The 15,582-nt window shown below is 22.0% G+C and overlaps 3 protein-coding genes across 3 annotated transcripts; all 3 read right to left on the bottom strand.

The window, feature by feature from the left end:
* Nucleotides 1-3,845: 3,845 nt before the first annotated feature.
* On the bottom strand, nucleotides 3,846-4,969 carry SRAE_1000319800 (Zinc finger, DHHC-type, palmitoyltransferase domain-containing protein; the record flags this gene model as incomplete). Its single annotated transcript, XM_024650360.1, has 5 exons — nucleotides 3,846-4,216; nucleotides 4,292-4,315; nucleotides 4,364-4,617; nucleotides 4,678-4,791; nucleotides 4,854-4,969. 5 exons carry the CDS (start codon nucleotides 4,967-4,969, stop codon nucleotides 3,846-3,848), a joined length of 879 nt encoding a protein of 292 aa, XP_024504146.1.
* Nucleotides 4,970-6,384: 1,415 nt separating this feature from the next.
* SRAE_1000319700 (Peptidase A22A, presenilin family-containing protein) lies at nucleotides 6,385-7,592 on the bottom strand (the record flags this gene model as incomplete). The annotated part of the gene is made up of 4 exons (XM_024650359.1): nucleotides 6,385-6,552; nucleotides 6,598-7,182; nucleotides 7,230-7,323; nucleotides 7,375-7,592. 4 exons carry the CDS (start codon nucleotides 7,590-7,592, stop codon nucleotides 6,385-6,387), a joined length of 1,065 nt encoding a protein of 354 aa, XP_024504145.1.
* A 1,188-nt stretch (nucleotides 7,593-8,780) lies between these two features.
* On the bottom strand, nucleotides 8,781-15,029 carry SRAE_1000319600 (CD109 antigen; the record flags this gene model as incomplete). Its single annotated transcript, XM_024650358.1, has 6 exons — nucleotides 8,781-8,821; nucleotides 9,343-9,520; nucleotides 9,571-11,773; nucleotides 11,902-12,051; nucleotides 12,324-12,534; nucleotides 12,707-15,029. 6 exons carry the CDS (start codon nucleotides 15,027-15,029, stop codon nucleotides 8,781-8,783), a joined length of 5,106 nt encoding a protein of 1,701 aa, XP_024504144.1.
* Between the last annotated feature and the right edge of the window lie 553 nt (nucleotides 15,030-15,582).

The raw sequence follows: 15,582 nt of genomic DNA, 5'->3' as shown, positions 1-15,582 counted from the left end.
AAAAAAAGGACAACTATTACAATACAAATACCCTATACCAGTGTCATGGTGTGTGTATATGTACTTTGTTTTTCTGTAATATTTTCTGTTTTTTTTTGATTATATTATTACTCATCTCTCCAGCATTAACGTTTTAATATTTCTTTTTTGATAATATACTATTTCCGCTTGAATTTGCGGGCTTTTAATATTATTTTTTTTTTCTATTATTCCTTTCTCTCTGTTTGTGTCCAAAAAAAAAAAAGTAAGAAAATCTTTATAATAAAAAAATTTTGTGATATTAAAGGTGATAGTTCTTTTGTGGTCTATGTTTATAATACTATCAATTACATTATTTATATAGATAATGGCATAATATGCATAATTAAAAAAAAAATATTATTTTATATAAAAAAAAGCTTGATTAGCCTTTTGCCTCTGCTTTTCTAATTATAACATAATATAAAGAATATTTTATATAACTATATAAGTAATCTTTTTTTTTGTAATCACAAAAAATTACATATAAGAGATATATTGAGATATTATTTATTATGTATAAGTTTTTTTTTTTTGATAATAAAGGAAAGATAAATTTTATACATATTATAATTACTAAACTATATTATCTTAATTTTATTTAAAAAAAAAAATAGATAGGAAAAGACAGATATTATTTTATGCTTTCTTTTTAAATTATCTTTCATTTAAAGGAAAAAAAAAAGTTTTATATAAAAAATCAATTCTATATTTATTTTATTTGCTTAGTTGTTAGTATGTGTGTAACCTTATTAAATATATTATTTTTTGTATTTTTAATAAGTTTTCAAATTATATTTATGATAAATAATAATATTATTACATGGATAATATTTTTATTATTTTTTTTTATTCTTCTATAGAAGCAAGAAAAGCATACATAAATTATTATTCAAAAAAGTATGATTTTTTTTTTTTTTGAAAAAAAAAGTATATATCTTTCCTAAGATTTTTCTTTTTAATCTATTTAATAGTATTATTATTTTGAATATATAATAATCATTAAAAATTTTGCACTTTTTGACGATCTACTAACTGTATTTTAAAAATATTTTATAATAAACAATTATTTTTATTTCTCTGGATAAAAAAAAAAGATATTGTATTTTATTGTTTAAAAAAAAAAGTTGCATTAAATGGTATTTTTTTTTAATATGAATTTATTATCATAATTTGAGGATCAATGTTTTATAAAATATTATTACTAATAATTGGTATTTTGAATGAAAAGAATTAATTTAAGTGTAGATAATGTATTATTAAATTTCTTTTTATCAATAGTTTAATGGTATGATAATTGAAAGTATATTAGATTTTATATGTGAACATTTTACCTTTGTATATATATATATTATATATATATGATATTTTATTAAGTGATAGTTTAAAGGACATATACTTGAATTGATAAAAGAGAGAGATTTATGCTTTTAAGTTATTCATTGAATTTTGTGACAACATTTGATGAGTTAATGTGATATATATATATAACATATTTATATCTTTATATATATGGTAATGAAGTACCGAAAATAGTTATGAATTTAGGAAAGGGGAGATAAAAAGGTTTATATACTTTAAATTAAATGGTGCTTTTTAAATTTTGATATGTCAATTAAAAGAGATTTCCATATGTTTATTGAAATAATAAAAAGAAAAATAAATGAACATTATTTGTTGGGATAATTTTGAAATTTGATTCTTATATATATATTATGTATATATGTACCGTCAACATCATTATGTTAGCTTTTCTTTATAATAATATACAATATCAAGATATTTAAGTATTAAAAGAATTATCAAGAGATATAAAAATAGTCAAGGGATTTCATTGAATTGTTAAAATATAATAATTAAAAGAAAATAAGCCAAAGTTTGTTATTTTTTTAATTACTTTTTATTAAAGTTTATATATGTATATATTGATAATACTATCTTTTCCATAAAAATACTTTATATCATTTATTTCTGTTAAATTATATTAAGTATCTTTTCATCACTCTTTCAATAAGGCAAAATAGATACATCATAAATTTATTAAGAAAAGAAAATGTCCTTTTGGTGATAGTAAATTATATAATAAAGATAAGGCATTTTAAAAAGAAAAATTTGTGGTTTATATATATATATATATTTAGATATGAAGTCATAGTTATTGTTTCTGGTGGTTGATGAAGTTGTACTTCATTTATATAATATAACAGCAATATATACATATTCTTGAAGATTGACAAAGAAAATATATATATACACTTATATATATATATATATATATTAACATCAATTTAAATATAAAGGGAAGTCATTGTAATCTTAATTACCAAGGGAAATGATAAAATACAATTTTATTCTAACTAGAGTTAAAACATTTTTCACTACATAAATTTTTGGTATTACAATTCTGATGAAATTGAAAAAAAAAATAATTTTAAAGATAATATCAATTACTTCAATTTAACATGTGTATTTTTTTTTTCTTTAAATTAAATGTATCTTAATTTATTGTACCAAAGATATATAATAAAATTTTATGGAGAACCTTTTAAATTTAGTACAGTTTTAGGGTAATTATAAAAGTTATGTAAAATGGTAAAAAGAGTTAATTAAAAATATAGTAAGTTAATTAAATTTTCATATTAAATTAATCATCCATATTATTTTATTTTAAATAATTTAAAATTATTACACTTTTGATAATAAAAAATATAGTTTTGTTTTAAAATTAATAGAGTAATTTTATCTTCTTTTTTTTCAATGCTGATATTGATAAAAAAAACATAACTTTTATTATGTATGAAAGATTAATTTGAGTATTGTTTTTGACAATAATGATAAAATAGTAATAGAATAACAGAATTTTAAATGATAAATCTTGTAGTAACAAAATGTTTTTAATATTATTTAAACTTATTTTTTTATTTTTAAAATACTTTATAATAGGGAAAAAAAATATGTTAATTTTTTTTCTTGTTATTAAGGAAAAAAAAAATGATATTACACTCTTTTATGAGTGATAAGGAAGTTTCAGGTTAAAAATAAAAGTAAAAAGGAAGAAAAGTACAACTTTAAGTTGTCAAAGAATTGATATAGTATAACTTTTTTATTAACAATCAAGTTGCTTTTTTTTTTTTGATAACAAATATATTTATTCTTTGACACATAAAGAAATATTGAAAAAAGAAGTCACAAAATTAAAAAAAAATATTTTAAGAAAAATATATATAATTTAATTTTTTTTTGTCATTACTTTAGAATGATTCATTTAGATGAATAAGTCTTTTCTAACTGATTTATCATTAAAATTGATGAATCATTTTACATCAACACTAATTATATTATAATAGAAGTCTTTGTGTATACAATGTTTTACTTTTTAAAATTGTTGATCATATAAATTTATATACTTGAAAAAGATTATACTGTAACTTATGTTAATCTTTTTTAAATAATTATAAGGGAGAAGTTTTTATTTGAGGTGTAGTTAATTATTACTATTATTAATAAGAATAACAAAGGAGAGCCAACTTTATAGTTTCCTTTTACTATTAATTTTATTTTTTTTTTCAAATTAATTCTCTTGCGAATGAGAAAAAGCTTTTTATTTATTAATAGAAAGAAATATAATATATTTATAATTAGAGTTTATGCTAACAAAAAAAAACCTTGAATGGTTGATTAATTGTTTTATTCTTAATTACTCAATTAATTTTGTTTTTCTTTGTATTTATAATAAAAGAAAATTATGGCAATATATTCTTTTATACAGATATTAGCATACTATAAATAGTTTGAAAAAAAAAAAAACAGATGGAATAACAAGATTATTAAACAATTGATACATTAGATTCTCTTGGATAATACATTATATCAGTTCTTTTAATATTTGTGTATAAAGGATTTAACCACATATACCATTTAATATTTTGCCCACAAATTTCTTCCAACATTTGATATTTTGTTTTTGAATTTCTTTTTCTTGAATATCCTCTTCTTTGTAACATTTCTATTGGTGTTTCATCATTAAAAATTGCCTGAAGTTGATCACATGATACAGCTAATACAAACATTCCAAAAAGAATTGATTCCATTGAAAGAAATATTGTATGAAGAACTTTGGCATGATATACAGATTCTCCAAATGGACCATATGTACCCGTACTACCATATTCATCATGATATACCCATGATAATATAACTATAAACATTGAATATAATGAAATTATTAAAATATATGACAAAAATTGCAAAAAATATTTTTGATTAAATTCACCAATACAATTATTTACCCATGGACCTATAAATAAAAATATTTAAAAAAAAAATATTAAAATCATATACTTACAATGATGATCCATTTTTCTGATACATCTATTACAAATTCTACAATGATGAGCTCGGGGTGGGCGAAATGATTGACATTTAAGGCATACACTAAATTCTTCCTTATACTCTAATCTACCATCATTTAATTGCCTCCTTGAAATTTGTTCATTATAATCTTCACTCTCCTCTTCACTATCACTAAAATAATCAATGGAAGGTAATCTTTGACTATTTTTTTTTCTCGTCATTTCAGCTATTTTATCTTCAACTTTTCTATAATAAAAGAAAAATATTATACATATATATATCATATTTTAATATAAAATAACATACTTATTTTTTTGTATTGGAACAATACCAGGGTCTGCCGTCATTGTCCTTGTATGACTGATAAGAGAAAGAAATATTAATCCATTAAATATTAAAATATGAAATGTTCCCCATAGGCTAAAAGAAAAAAACAATATTTTTTTTTATATATAAATGATAAAAATATAATAATAACTTACGATTCAATAAATGTTGGTAAGATCATCCAATTAATAACAACATAATCAGCATATAAAACAGAAGCATAAGTTAAGATAACACAACTTAATCCACAAAAATCTTTATGAAATACCATTCTTTATTTTTTTTTTGTTTATTTTCAAATATTAGGATAAATAAAAAGTTTTGTAAATTGCCTTTTTTTTTTAAATAATAAGAAAAAAAAAATTTGGCTAAGAGATTTATTTTTAGAAAACTTATATCTCTTTCAGAGAACAATATAAATACATTGATAAATGATTTAATTAACAAATACTAAAAAGATAGGATAATAGATATATAATTACTAAAAAACTGTTTTGACAGCAAGTAGATGAAATAAAATTTGGTATCTAATGGTACTTAATGGAAGTTTAAAAAGTTTTATTTTTTCTTAATTACCAATCGCTGATATGTGTATTATAGATAAGTATGTTTGTCTATATGTTTTCAAGTAACAGTTTTCGTGTTAAGACTTGATACAATAAAGAATACTTTTTGTTAAATATTAAAAAATATAAAAAGTGATAATATTTATTCAAAAATAGATTTTTCTTTTTTTTTAATATTAGTTATGATAATATTAATGGTATCAGCTTTATCCGATTAAATATAAAAATTTTTTTCTTTATATAACAAAATATAAAATGTTCTTATGTTTTTGACAAAACATTTTTCGTTATTACATTGATTAGTTATACTTCAAAGATGATATTACTTTACCCGAATTTTTTATTTTATTTTATTTATTTTTATTAAAAAAAAATATTTTTTCAAGTTTATATCAGTTATTAAATAATATTTTTTTTTTTTAATTTCTATTATAAATATTTACGATAAATTATAAGTAATTTTAAAAAGATATGATAAGGTTATTTGGTATGATATTAGAAATTTGAAGGAAAAATTTAATTATTTGTCAAATAATAAACTTCTAAATACCATATATTGGTTAAACAAAATATATTCTCCTAAAAATAAGGATAAAATCTCAAGTCATTCTTAAAACAATTCAAATTTAAATTGACATTGATGGAGTAAAAATAGAATTTTTGTTGACATAAACATTTATCCAGAGTTTGATGGGCGAATTATGATAAAAATGAATTTAAATTATTTTGTTTGATAATCTTTGAATATTTAGTAGAAAAACAAAAAGGGGATAGTTTTTATTATTTGAGTTAGACTAAATTACTTTATAAACTTAAAATTTAAAATAATCATTTAAGTTTTTAGACTTTTTTTTTATCTTCAAAAAAAAAAAATTAGGAATTCTTTTAAAGTGACTAAAGAAAAGTTATTCATAATCAAATTATGTTATAATTTATGCAATTTAAATCTCTATACATAAATTTATAATCTTTAAGTACATCAAATTAAAATTAAACATTAATGTACATTAATTGTGTACATAAAATCTTAAAATAATTTAAAGTTTATATTTAGCAATGAGATTAATTTCTATTTATATTTTTATTAAAAACATTTTTACTTTAAAAAAAAAATACTATTTTAAGAAAAATAAATTTTTCCATGAAAATATTTAAAAAGTTGTTGAATAAATGGAGATATAAATACATTCGTTAAATATAGCATGGATAAACAAAGAATTGTCGGTCCAATCAAATCTGGTAAAAAATTTTTGTACATAACTTGAAAATGTCTTGTTAATAATATACCCTTAAAAATATATTTATGAATATTAAAAACTTTTTTTTTACTTACAACTATGATTGAAATATAACAAATTATAATTAGATTCCATTCATTAAAAGTAACAATATATCCCATTAACATAAAATAACATAAAAAATTTCCAATCAAATAATCATAATAAGTATATTGTTTTAGTTCTTTATCATTAGTTAAATTTTTAATATCTACAATTTTTACATTATCTGATGATTCAGGAATCTGTGAAGTATAAGTTAATAAATAAGAAATATCATTGTGAATTTCATTCATAAAATTAAAAGATTTTTCTACAGATGCCTGTGATTCTTTTAAAAAAGTATATGCCTCAAAAAGTGATAACAATAATGGCATAATCCACCATCCCCATTTAGGCCATATTTTCAATTGATTTAAAGTAAGTAATACAGCCATCTTGATAACAAAGACATTCTTAATAAAATTAAATTTTTTAACACAAATAGATATTATTTCAATAATAAATGAAACTCCAATAATAAATATTAATAAAGTTCCATTAATTTCAATGTTAAAAAAATTCAATAATTGTTGGCAATGTAAACCAAAAAAAATTGACATAATTAATATAATATAACATGCTATAAAATTTTTAGAAATCTAATCATAATATTTTGAAATTTATTTTATAAAATAATTTTACTTACTACTGTTAAAAAAATCATTCCGCATGTATGTACAAAAACTATTTCACCCAAAACAATTAATTTAATGTCCCATGCCAATCTATTATTTTCATTACTAGAAAAATAATTATTTTATAATTATAAAAAAAAAATTGTTAAAAATTACTTTTTATTAAAAAATACTAATTCAATTTTATCTATTTCAGTTTCATTATAGTAAAAAATATATTTAATACAAAAAATTATATATCCTATACATATTGTTATAGGAAAAATAAATAATGCTATTGAAGAGTAGAATGAACTTAAATTTATTTTATCATTTTTATAATTATTAATTTCAATATTAGGAGTTTTTATAAAAATATAATCTTTCATAGACATAGATTTTTTTTTTATAATAAATCAAATAAGTATAAAAATAATTATTAGTAAAAAAATGATTTACTAAGATAAGAATGTTGCTTCACCTTAAAGTTTAAAGTAAAAATGCCGCTTACACTTGTAAAAAAAATTGGGATATGTGGTGATAGAAGTTAAAGAATGACAGAGAAAGTATGCAAATTTATTTGTGATATATATATGAATGATATAAATATATTGTTAAGCTTGTATACTCAATTATATATTAAAAAAATGATTAATCTTAACTTTTGATTTATGATCATCTTTTTTACCTTTATTTTATAATGGCAATAAATTTTTGAAATGTTTCAGATGCCAAAAATGTTGTTTATATATTTCATTTTTTTTTTAAAATTCATTACAATGTTTGAATAATTTTTGTTATTTCATATATTATTTACAATTATATTATGTTTATTTTATTCTCAATGATGTACTTAGTTGTCATAAAATCTTGAAGTAGAAGAAGATATAAAATGCTAAACAAATTATTTTCCATTAAAAATAAAAGTCAAAGTTTTCTAATATACTATTAAAGATACTATATTTTTGAATATTTAATATAAAACAAAATTATATCATATCTTACAATTTTTTTTAATAAAATTTTAAACAAATATTCATATCATTAAATATTCAAAATAAAAAAAAAACTTTATTTTATGTAATTGTGTTAAATTTTAACAAAAACTAATAAATATGTAAATTGTGTAAATAATTAATTTCCTCCATTTTTTAAAAAATACTTTAACATATTATTATTAATTCAAGTAGAAATTAAAAAAAAAATTATTTTTAAATTAAAAATATTTGATATAAACCCAGCGTTATTATCACATTCTTGTTATCATAGAATGGTTCATTAACAGAATTAAAGGTAATAGAAAATTATAAAAAAATTATACTGGTATTTCTTGTAATAACTTTATTTTGAAATTCTATTAGAATTATATTTGTAAACTCTCCTTCAAGCTCCTTAAATTTACTATAAAAAAATTTTTTTTTAATATAGAAGATAAATGAATATTCAATCCAAAAATAATTTTAATTACACCCATAATAATAATCCATTTTGATAATAATATTTAAAAAAAAATATATATATAACTTGAAGGAATGAAAAAATATTTCTTGATAATAAAAAAAAAATAAATCTTTATATTTTCTTTAGCTTTCACCAAACTTAAAAGCTCTTCTATTTTTTCTATCTAAAAGAAAAGATAAGATTACTACCTAATAATAAAATTTCCTTCATGCATTAACATATAATTTCAGTAACTGTCATTAAAAAAAATTATTGAAACAATTTATTAATAATTAAGTAAAAACAAATATCTAGACAAAATTAAACATACAAAGACATTTTTTTTCTAGAAAAATAAACATTTATATTTCATTGATCCTTTCTTTAACTTCATAATATATTTTATATAAAAATTTCAAAAAAATATTAAGCTTTTTTTTTGAAAAAAAAAAGATATCAAAAGATCGTAGCATTTTTATAATAAAAAATAATAAAATATAGAATTACAGTAACCCGTTGATAACAAACCTTCTTCTTTAATCTATTATATTATCCTTTTTTTCTTTTTATAATAACTGTTTTTTTTCATAATCATGCAATAATAATAGCAAAATGATATTAATATTGTTAATATTTTAAAAACATAGACATATTGTTAATGATATGAACAAAGAAGATAAGTAATTATAGGTATATAAAAAAGACCTGTGATAAATGATAAAGTAACTCCTTGAATTTTTGAAACTCCTGATGTTGATGAATCATTTGAATTATATATGGTACTTGATGAATTATTTACTTTATCCTGAGGCATATTGCTCCAACATTCATTACAAATATCTCTTAATGTTCTTGATTGTTTTATTGAATATGTTGATTTTAACTAGAAAAAAAAATTAATTATTTAAAAAAAAATAATATATTTAAAATTACCTGTTCCTCTGGATTATAATAATCATATAAAACCATTTGAGCTGGTTTTTGATCAACAACTTGATAAGCTTTATCACTATATAAACTAAGGCATACAGGATTACCACCAAGTGGATTAAAATAGATATTAACTTTTGTATCATCATTATCCAGATCAACTCTTTGTAAATCATCAACATCTGTTAATTTATTTGTTTCATCAATATCATACTTGAAACCACTTAAAGTATTTATTTCAGCAACAGCCATATTTGATTTAGATCCTATTTTATTATAATTGCAACATAAATCCATTTGAATTCGATTACCGGATCTAACTTCTTTAATATCCTTTGAACAATTAAAGACAGATTCATCTCTTGTTGTTGTTTTATGATAAGAATATTGAATTTGTACAAATACAACACCATCACCTGATCCTTTTATAGTTATTGGTCCATCAAGATTATTAATTATATAACTTTGTAAAACTAAACTATTATCATTATTAATAGTAAAAGTATGTTCTTCATTATTTGCCAATTCAACTTTAACTTCAGCATTTATTTCACTTGAATAGACACGTTCAGCATACCCACCAAGTGCCTGTAAAGCTATTACTGTATCTTGTGTTGAAGAAAATCCACCTAAACTATTTCTTTGAGAAGTTAACCATCTAACTATTGGTGAGGCAGAATGAGTATCATCAATTTTGTTATATGATAATAATACATAAGCTGTCATCTCAACATCAGCTGGTTTTGGTTGATAAAAATATAATGAAGTATCTTTATCCTGACTTTTATCAGTATTTCCTTTTTTTGATGTGGTACTCCAATATGTATTACCATCACTAGATGTAATCTTCCTATTTTCTAATTCTTTTAAACCAATATTACTTTTTCCTGATCCAGCTAAATGTAAGGCATACGTTGTGACAGCCAAGGCATATGTTGTATCAGTATCCTCTGTACCATTATTAGAAATAAGAGATGATAAATTATTTTCTAAATATTTAATTGCTTTTTCATTTTTAACACCATTTTCAAGTAATGCTATTGTAACATATGCCGTCAAAGCTACACCACCATTTTGGGCACCACCTTGCATATCTTTATGATGAATTTCACCTCTTTCAATAAAAGCTCCAGTATCAGGTTGTTGTTGAGAGTTAAGGAAATTAATAGCATGTGTTAAAATTGCCGTATCAACATAAATATATTCTTGTGCTTGTTTAAATGACTTCAAAACAAATGCCGTCAACCATGTTGATCCATGAGAATCAGATTTACCAAAAGCTGAAAAACTATGATCAGGACGCATGTATGTTAATTCTCCTTGATAACCAGCCTCCATAAAAGAGATAGCTTTCTTGGCTAATGAGGGAATATTTTTATGGGTAGCTGCTAAATATTTCATAACAACAATATTTGGGACAAAATTTAACATATTTTGTTCACCACATCCTGATGGCATACGAACAAGAGAATCAAGTTGTGAAAGAATTGGTCCCATAATATCTCCAATAACATCAATTTTGGCAAATTTAGATCCAGGAACTGAGTCAGATGGGAAAATCATATTAATAGTTTTTGTATATTTATAATTTTTAGTACTATTATCATTTTGAATTTTTTCTTCATCTGTATTGTTATTTTCTGTATCACTATGATGGACATTTTCCCTATCATCATTATTATTAAGTTCCATAACTAAGGGAACATTTCTATCAACTCTGTAACCTTCAGGTTCAACTTTAATTGGCATTTCTACTGCATCACCGGCATTTTGTGATTGAGCTAATACATTCAACATTATATCTCCAACTTCATTAAAAACTATTGGAAAATAGACAGCTTTTGATATTCCACCACCAGGAACAGAAATAATTCTTTTATTTATGTATGGTGATTCATTTTTATTGATAGATGTTAAATCTTCTGAAACAAATTCAAATCCACTATTTTCTCTTTGTTTTAATGTAACTTCAACATCTTGTTCATTTTCCATGTAATTAAAGACAAGAACTTGTAAAGCAAATTGTTCACCTCTTTTAATTGAGTAAGGTAAATTTAATCTTACAAAGAATGGACGGAAAACTTTAAGTTTAGGATTTGATGGTGAAATACCAAGTCCAAGATTTTCATTTATAGCAAATGCAGAAGAGACCCATGATGTTATAGTATCAGGAACTTTTGTTTCAAATGTTACTGTTCCATTGTCACTAAAAAAAAAGTATTATAATATATTTAAAAAAAATATATAAAAAAGCAAAAAAAAAACAATATTTATGAGATACAACTATTATATTATCTTTCTACTACACATTTTTTTTTTTATCACTATACATACCTATCAAAATCTTGCCATACCCATGTTTCTGGAAATTCACTCCTAATTTTAATATTTAGTGGTTGTGGAACAGAGTCAGATTTATCATAATCCACAGATGCTACATTCATCATCATCATTGGTGGTCCTCGTTCAGCAATAGCTCCTCCTCTACGTAAAACGCTTGTTTCAACCACTATATAAGTGAAAAAAAATTATTTTTTTTTGTTGTATTTTATATATATTTATATTATTTTTAATTATATATATATATTTTTTTAAGAACATGCATAGATTATAGGTATTAGTGATAAGGATAACAAAAAAAAATTGATAGAAACTTGTGTTTACTATAGAGATAAAAAAAAAAGAATTGTGTAGTGGTATAAAAGATAATGATAGTGCTTTCTCAATAAATACTAAATGTAGAATCATTAACTTACTTCGTATAAAGATTCTCAGACCAAACCCATGATTCAGGAAATTCTTTTCTAATTTTAATATTATTAACAGACTCAATACCTTTTCCTAATGGTGCTTGATCCATACCAAATACAACCTCCTCTTGAATTAAATTAGGTAAGATAATATTTTTAACATTATTTTTTCCTAGTCTTCTCATTACTGTCCTACCCATACTTTTAAAATAATGTTCTACAAAAAGTGAATAGATGGGAAAAGAATAAGTGATAGGTAAGATAAAGGAAAAAGAAAGAAAGAAAGAAAGAAAAGTATAAAGAATTGTTTAAATAAATGATAAACATGCAAAATTTAGTAATATATATATATATGTACTTCTTTTTTTTTTATTTAAATTAAAACTTACTGTAATTTTCAGGTTCATCTTTAAATAATAAAGCATCTGTCATAACAACTAAACCAGCATTTTCAAATATACTACCTGCATCTTTACCACCAATACCCCAAAATGGATACCATATACTACGTTTTTTTCTTTTAAATAATTCAAATGGTCTATAATCACCTGGTTGATCCATTGTATCATACTGTTCAACATCCTGTTCAATGATATCTTTTGTTATATCATTACCACTTTTAAGTAATAAGACAGATTGATCAACAGCCAACAAACCAATATATGAATCTGGTGCTGCTTTAACAGTAAATTTAAGATCTTCTCCTGGTTCAACTGATGTTTTATCAATTGATAATGAAACTTCATTTTGAAATAAACCATCAACTTTAAAATCTAATGCATCAACCATAATTTCTTTATTTCCATCACGAACAGAATATATTAATAATCGTGATTTTGGTGCCATTTGATTAGTTGCTGTAAATGTTATAGCAGCATGTAAACCAGATACAGGAATTTCATTACTCAAAACAACATATCCTCTTGAAATAACTTGATAAGTTAATGATTTTAATGGTTCTGTTGATTTGATACTAAATGATAATGGTTTACCAACATCAACTGTTCCTTCATTATCAGCTGTTAATTGTAAAAAGTTTCCTGATGGTGATTTACCAGCTTCAACATATAATGATGTGTAAATAAGAGCATTTGTAAAGTTATCTTTTCCTTCTCTATCATAATGTGCCTCAACACGAGCTGATGTACAATTTATTGGTGGTTTTAATGTTAAAACAGAAGTTCCATGACCATCTAACTCAACTATTTTACTTTCATTTAATTGTTTTACCTCATTTATTGTTTCATCATAAGGGAAATTATAAAATGTTGTTACTTTAACTCTTTTTGGTACTGTTGATTTAACAGGAGTATTATCCATATTTTTTAATGTTACAATAACATTATAATTTAAACCTGGTTTAAAAGTATCACCCTGTTTTTCTACTTCTAATTTTACATCATGCCTATATGCAATAATTTGTGCTGAACCATTTCTTTGAACATCAGTTAAATCTTCTGTAACAGTTGCTAATATTCTAACAGTACTACCACCATAAATAGTTATTAATTTATGTTTTTTTAATTCATCATTAGTAAATTTAACGGTAGCCTCACCAAGAGAATTTAATGTAACAATTCTTTCTATACGTGATTCAAAAGAGTTGGCTGTCTGTGAACCATCTTCACTAATAACAACTGGTCTTGGACCTAAATTCCATCTATGCCATGGTAATTCAAGAATAACTTTAGCTTTTCCTCCAACACCTTTACCATAAGTATACTTTGCATCTATAAGAACAGATAAATCTTCATTAACAGTTATAAAACTTGGTGTTTTAACAGAAACATCAAATTTAGGTAATACATATTTATCAACGGTAAATGTTTTTTCAAATTTGACACCAGATTTTGTCTGAACCTCTATTGTCCAATCTCCTAATGGTGGTTGTTTAGAGAGAGAAAATTTCGATGAAAAAACACCTTTTTTTAGGGTTTGTTCAATCCATTGTTGAATAACATTTTTATTTGGATCAACAATTTTTACTGAGATACTTTCTGATTCTTTGACAGGTTTAAGTTCAGGATTTACAACTACAACTCTGAAACTAACAACTGACTCAGGTTTATATATAGCCTTATCTGTTTGAACAAATATTGAGAGAGACTTTGAATTATAATGAATATCTTTTTCATCTTCAAACATTAAAAGACCATTTAAAGTTTCACCTCTAATGTAAACTTTATATGATTGTCCTGCTATCAAAACATCTCCAGGTACCTCATCAATTGTTACTGTTAATGCTTTTCCTGGTGTTATATTTGTAACAACCTTAGCAGCAATTGTTTCATTATTATCACGGGTACGTATTTCAAGGCGAACAATATAATCAGTAAAATCAGACTTAAGAATATTTACTGATGCTGCATATGGTAAGGATGGTCTAACAACTCTAGGGGCAATTATTAAGTATGAACCCTTATAATGTTTAGTTTCTTCCTCTTTTTTAGGAATTTTAGATGAAAATGGATTTGAGATGTCTAGTAAAGGCATTATTGTGGTACTTGTCAAATCAACAGGATCTTCATGTTTCAAAGTTGTAGTACTACTATCAATAGTATTATTTTTAGTTGTTTTAGGTTCTTCCCACTGAACTGTTGAAATCATACCATTAAAAGAATCTTTTGTTGTCTCATTATTCAACTGTGATGTTATATTATTTATAAATAATAAAGAAATTAAAAATATATGAGGTGAGTAACCACGCCACATCTTTTAGATAAATATAATAAATTTTAGTTAAAAAAGAAAAAAAAAGTTTTCAAAAATGTCTTTTTTCTAAAAAAAAATAATTTTAAATAATAATTTATATAATAATAAAAAAAAATGTAACATGAGAAATAAAATATTTGTATAGTATTTAAATATTTATTTTTATTAAAAATTGAATAAAACATGAAAAATTTTAAAAAATATTAAATTGGTAAAAGTTTATAATTAATGGATACTCAATTTACAATATTTATTTTTATAAATTTTAACAATGACATTAAAAGTAAAAAATATATATATTATTATACACTAGTTATTTTATTATTCAATTATATTTTTCTTCTCTTTTTTTTTTTATTTATATATATTTAAGTAATAAAAAATATTTAGTACTTTTTTTGGTAATTAAAAAATAAAAATGATATATGATAATTATTTAAATATTATAAATTTAATGAAATAATGAGGGTTTATTTATATTATATAAAGGTAAACTATAGTCACCCCTACAACTGATAGTGTAATGAGTCGCATGATTAAAAAAGAGAGGTAT

The sequence above is a fragment of the Strongyloides ratti genome, assembly GCF_001040885.1.
Source record: "Strongyloides ratti genome assembly S_ratti_ED321, chromosome : 1".
Lineage (NCBI taxonomy): Eukaryota > Metazoa > Nematoda > Chromadorea > Rhabditida > Strongyloididae > Strongyloides > Strongyloides ratti.
The sequence above is the reverse complement of the archived record's forward strand: the minus strand, read 5'-3'. Positions and strand labels throughout refer to the sequence as shown.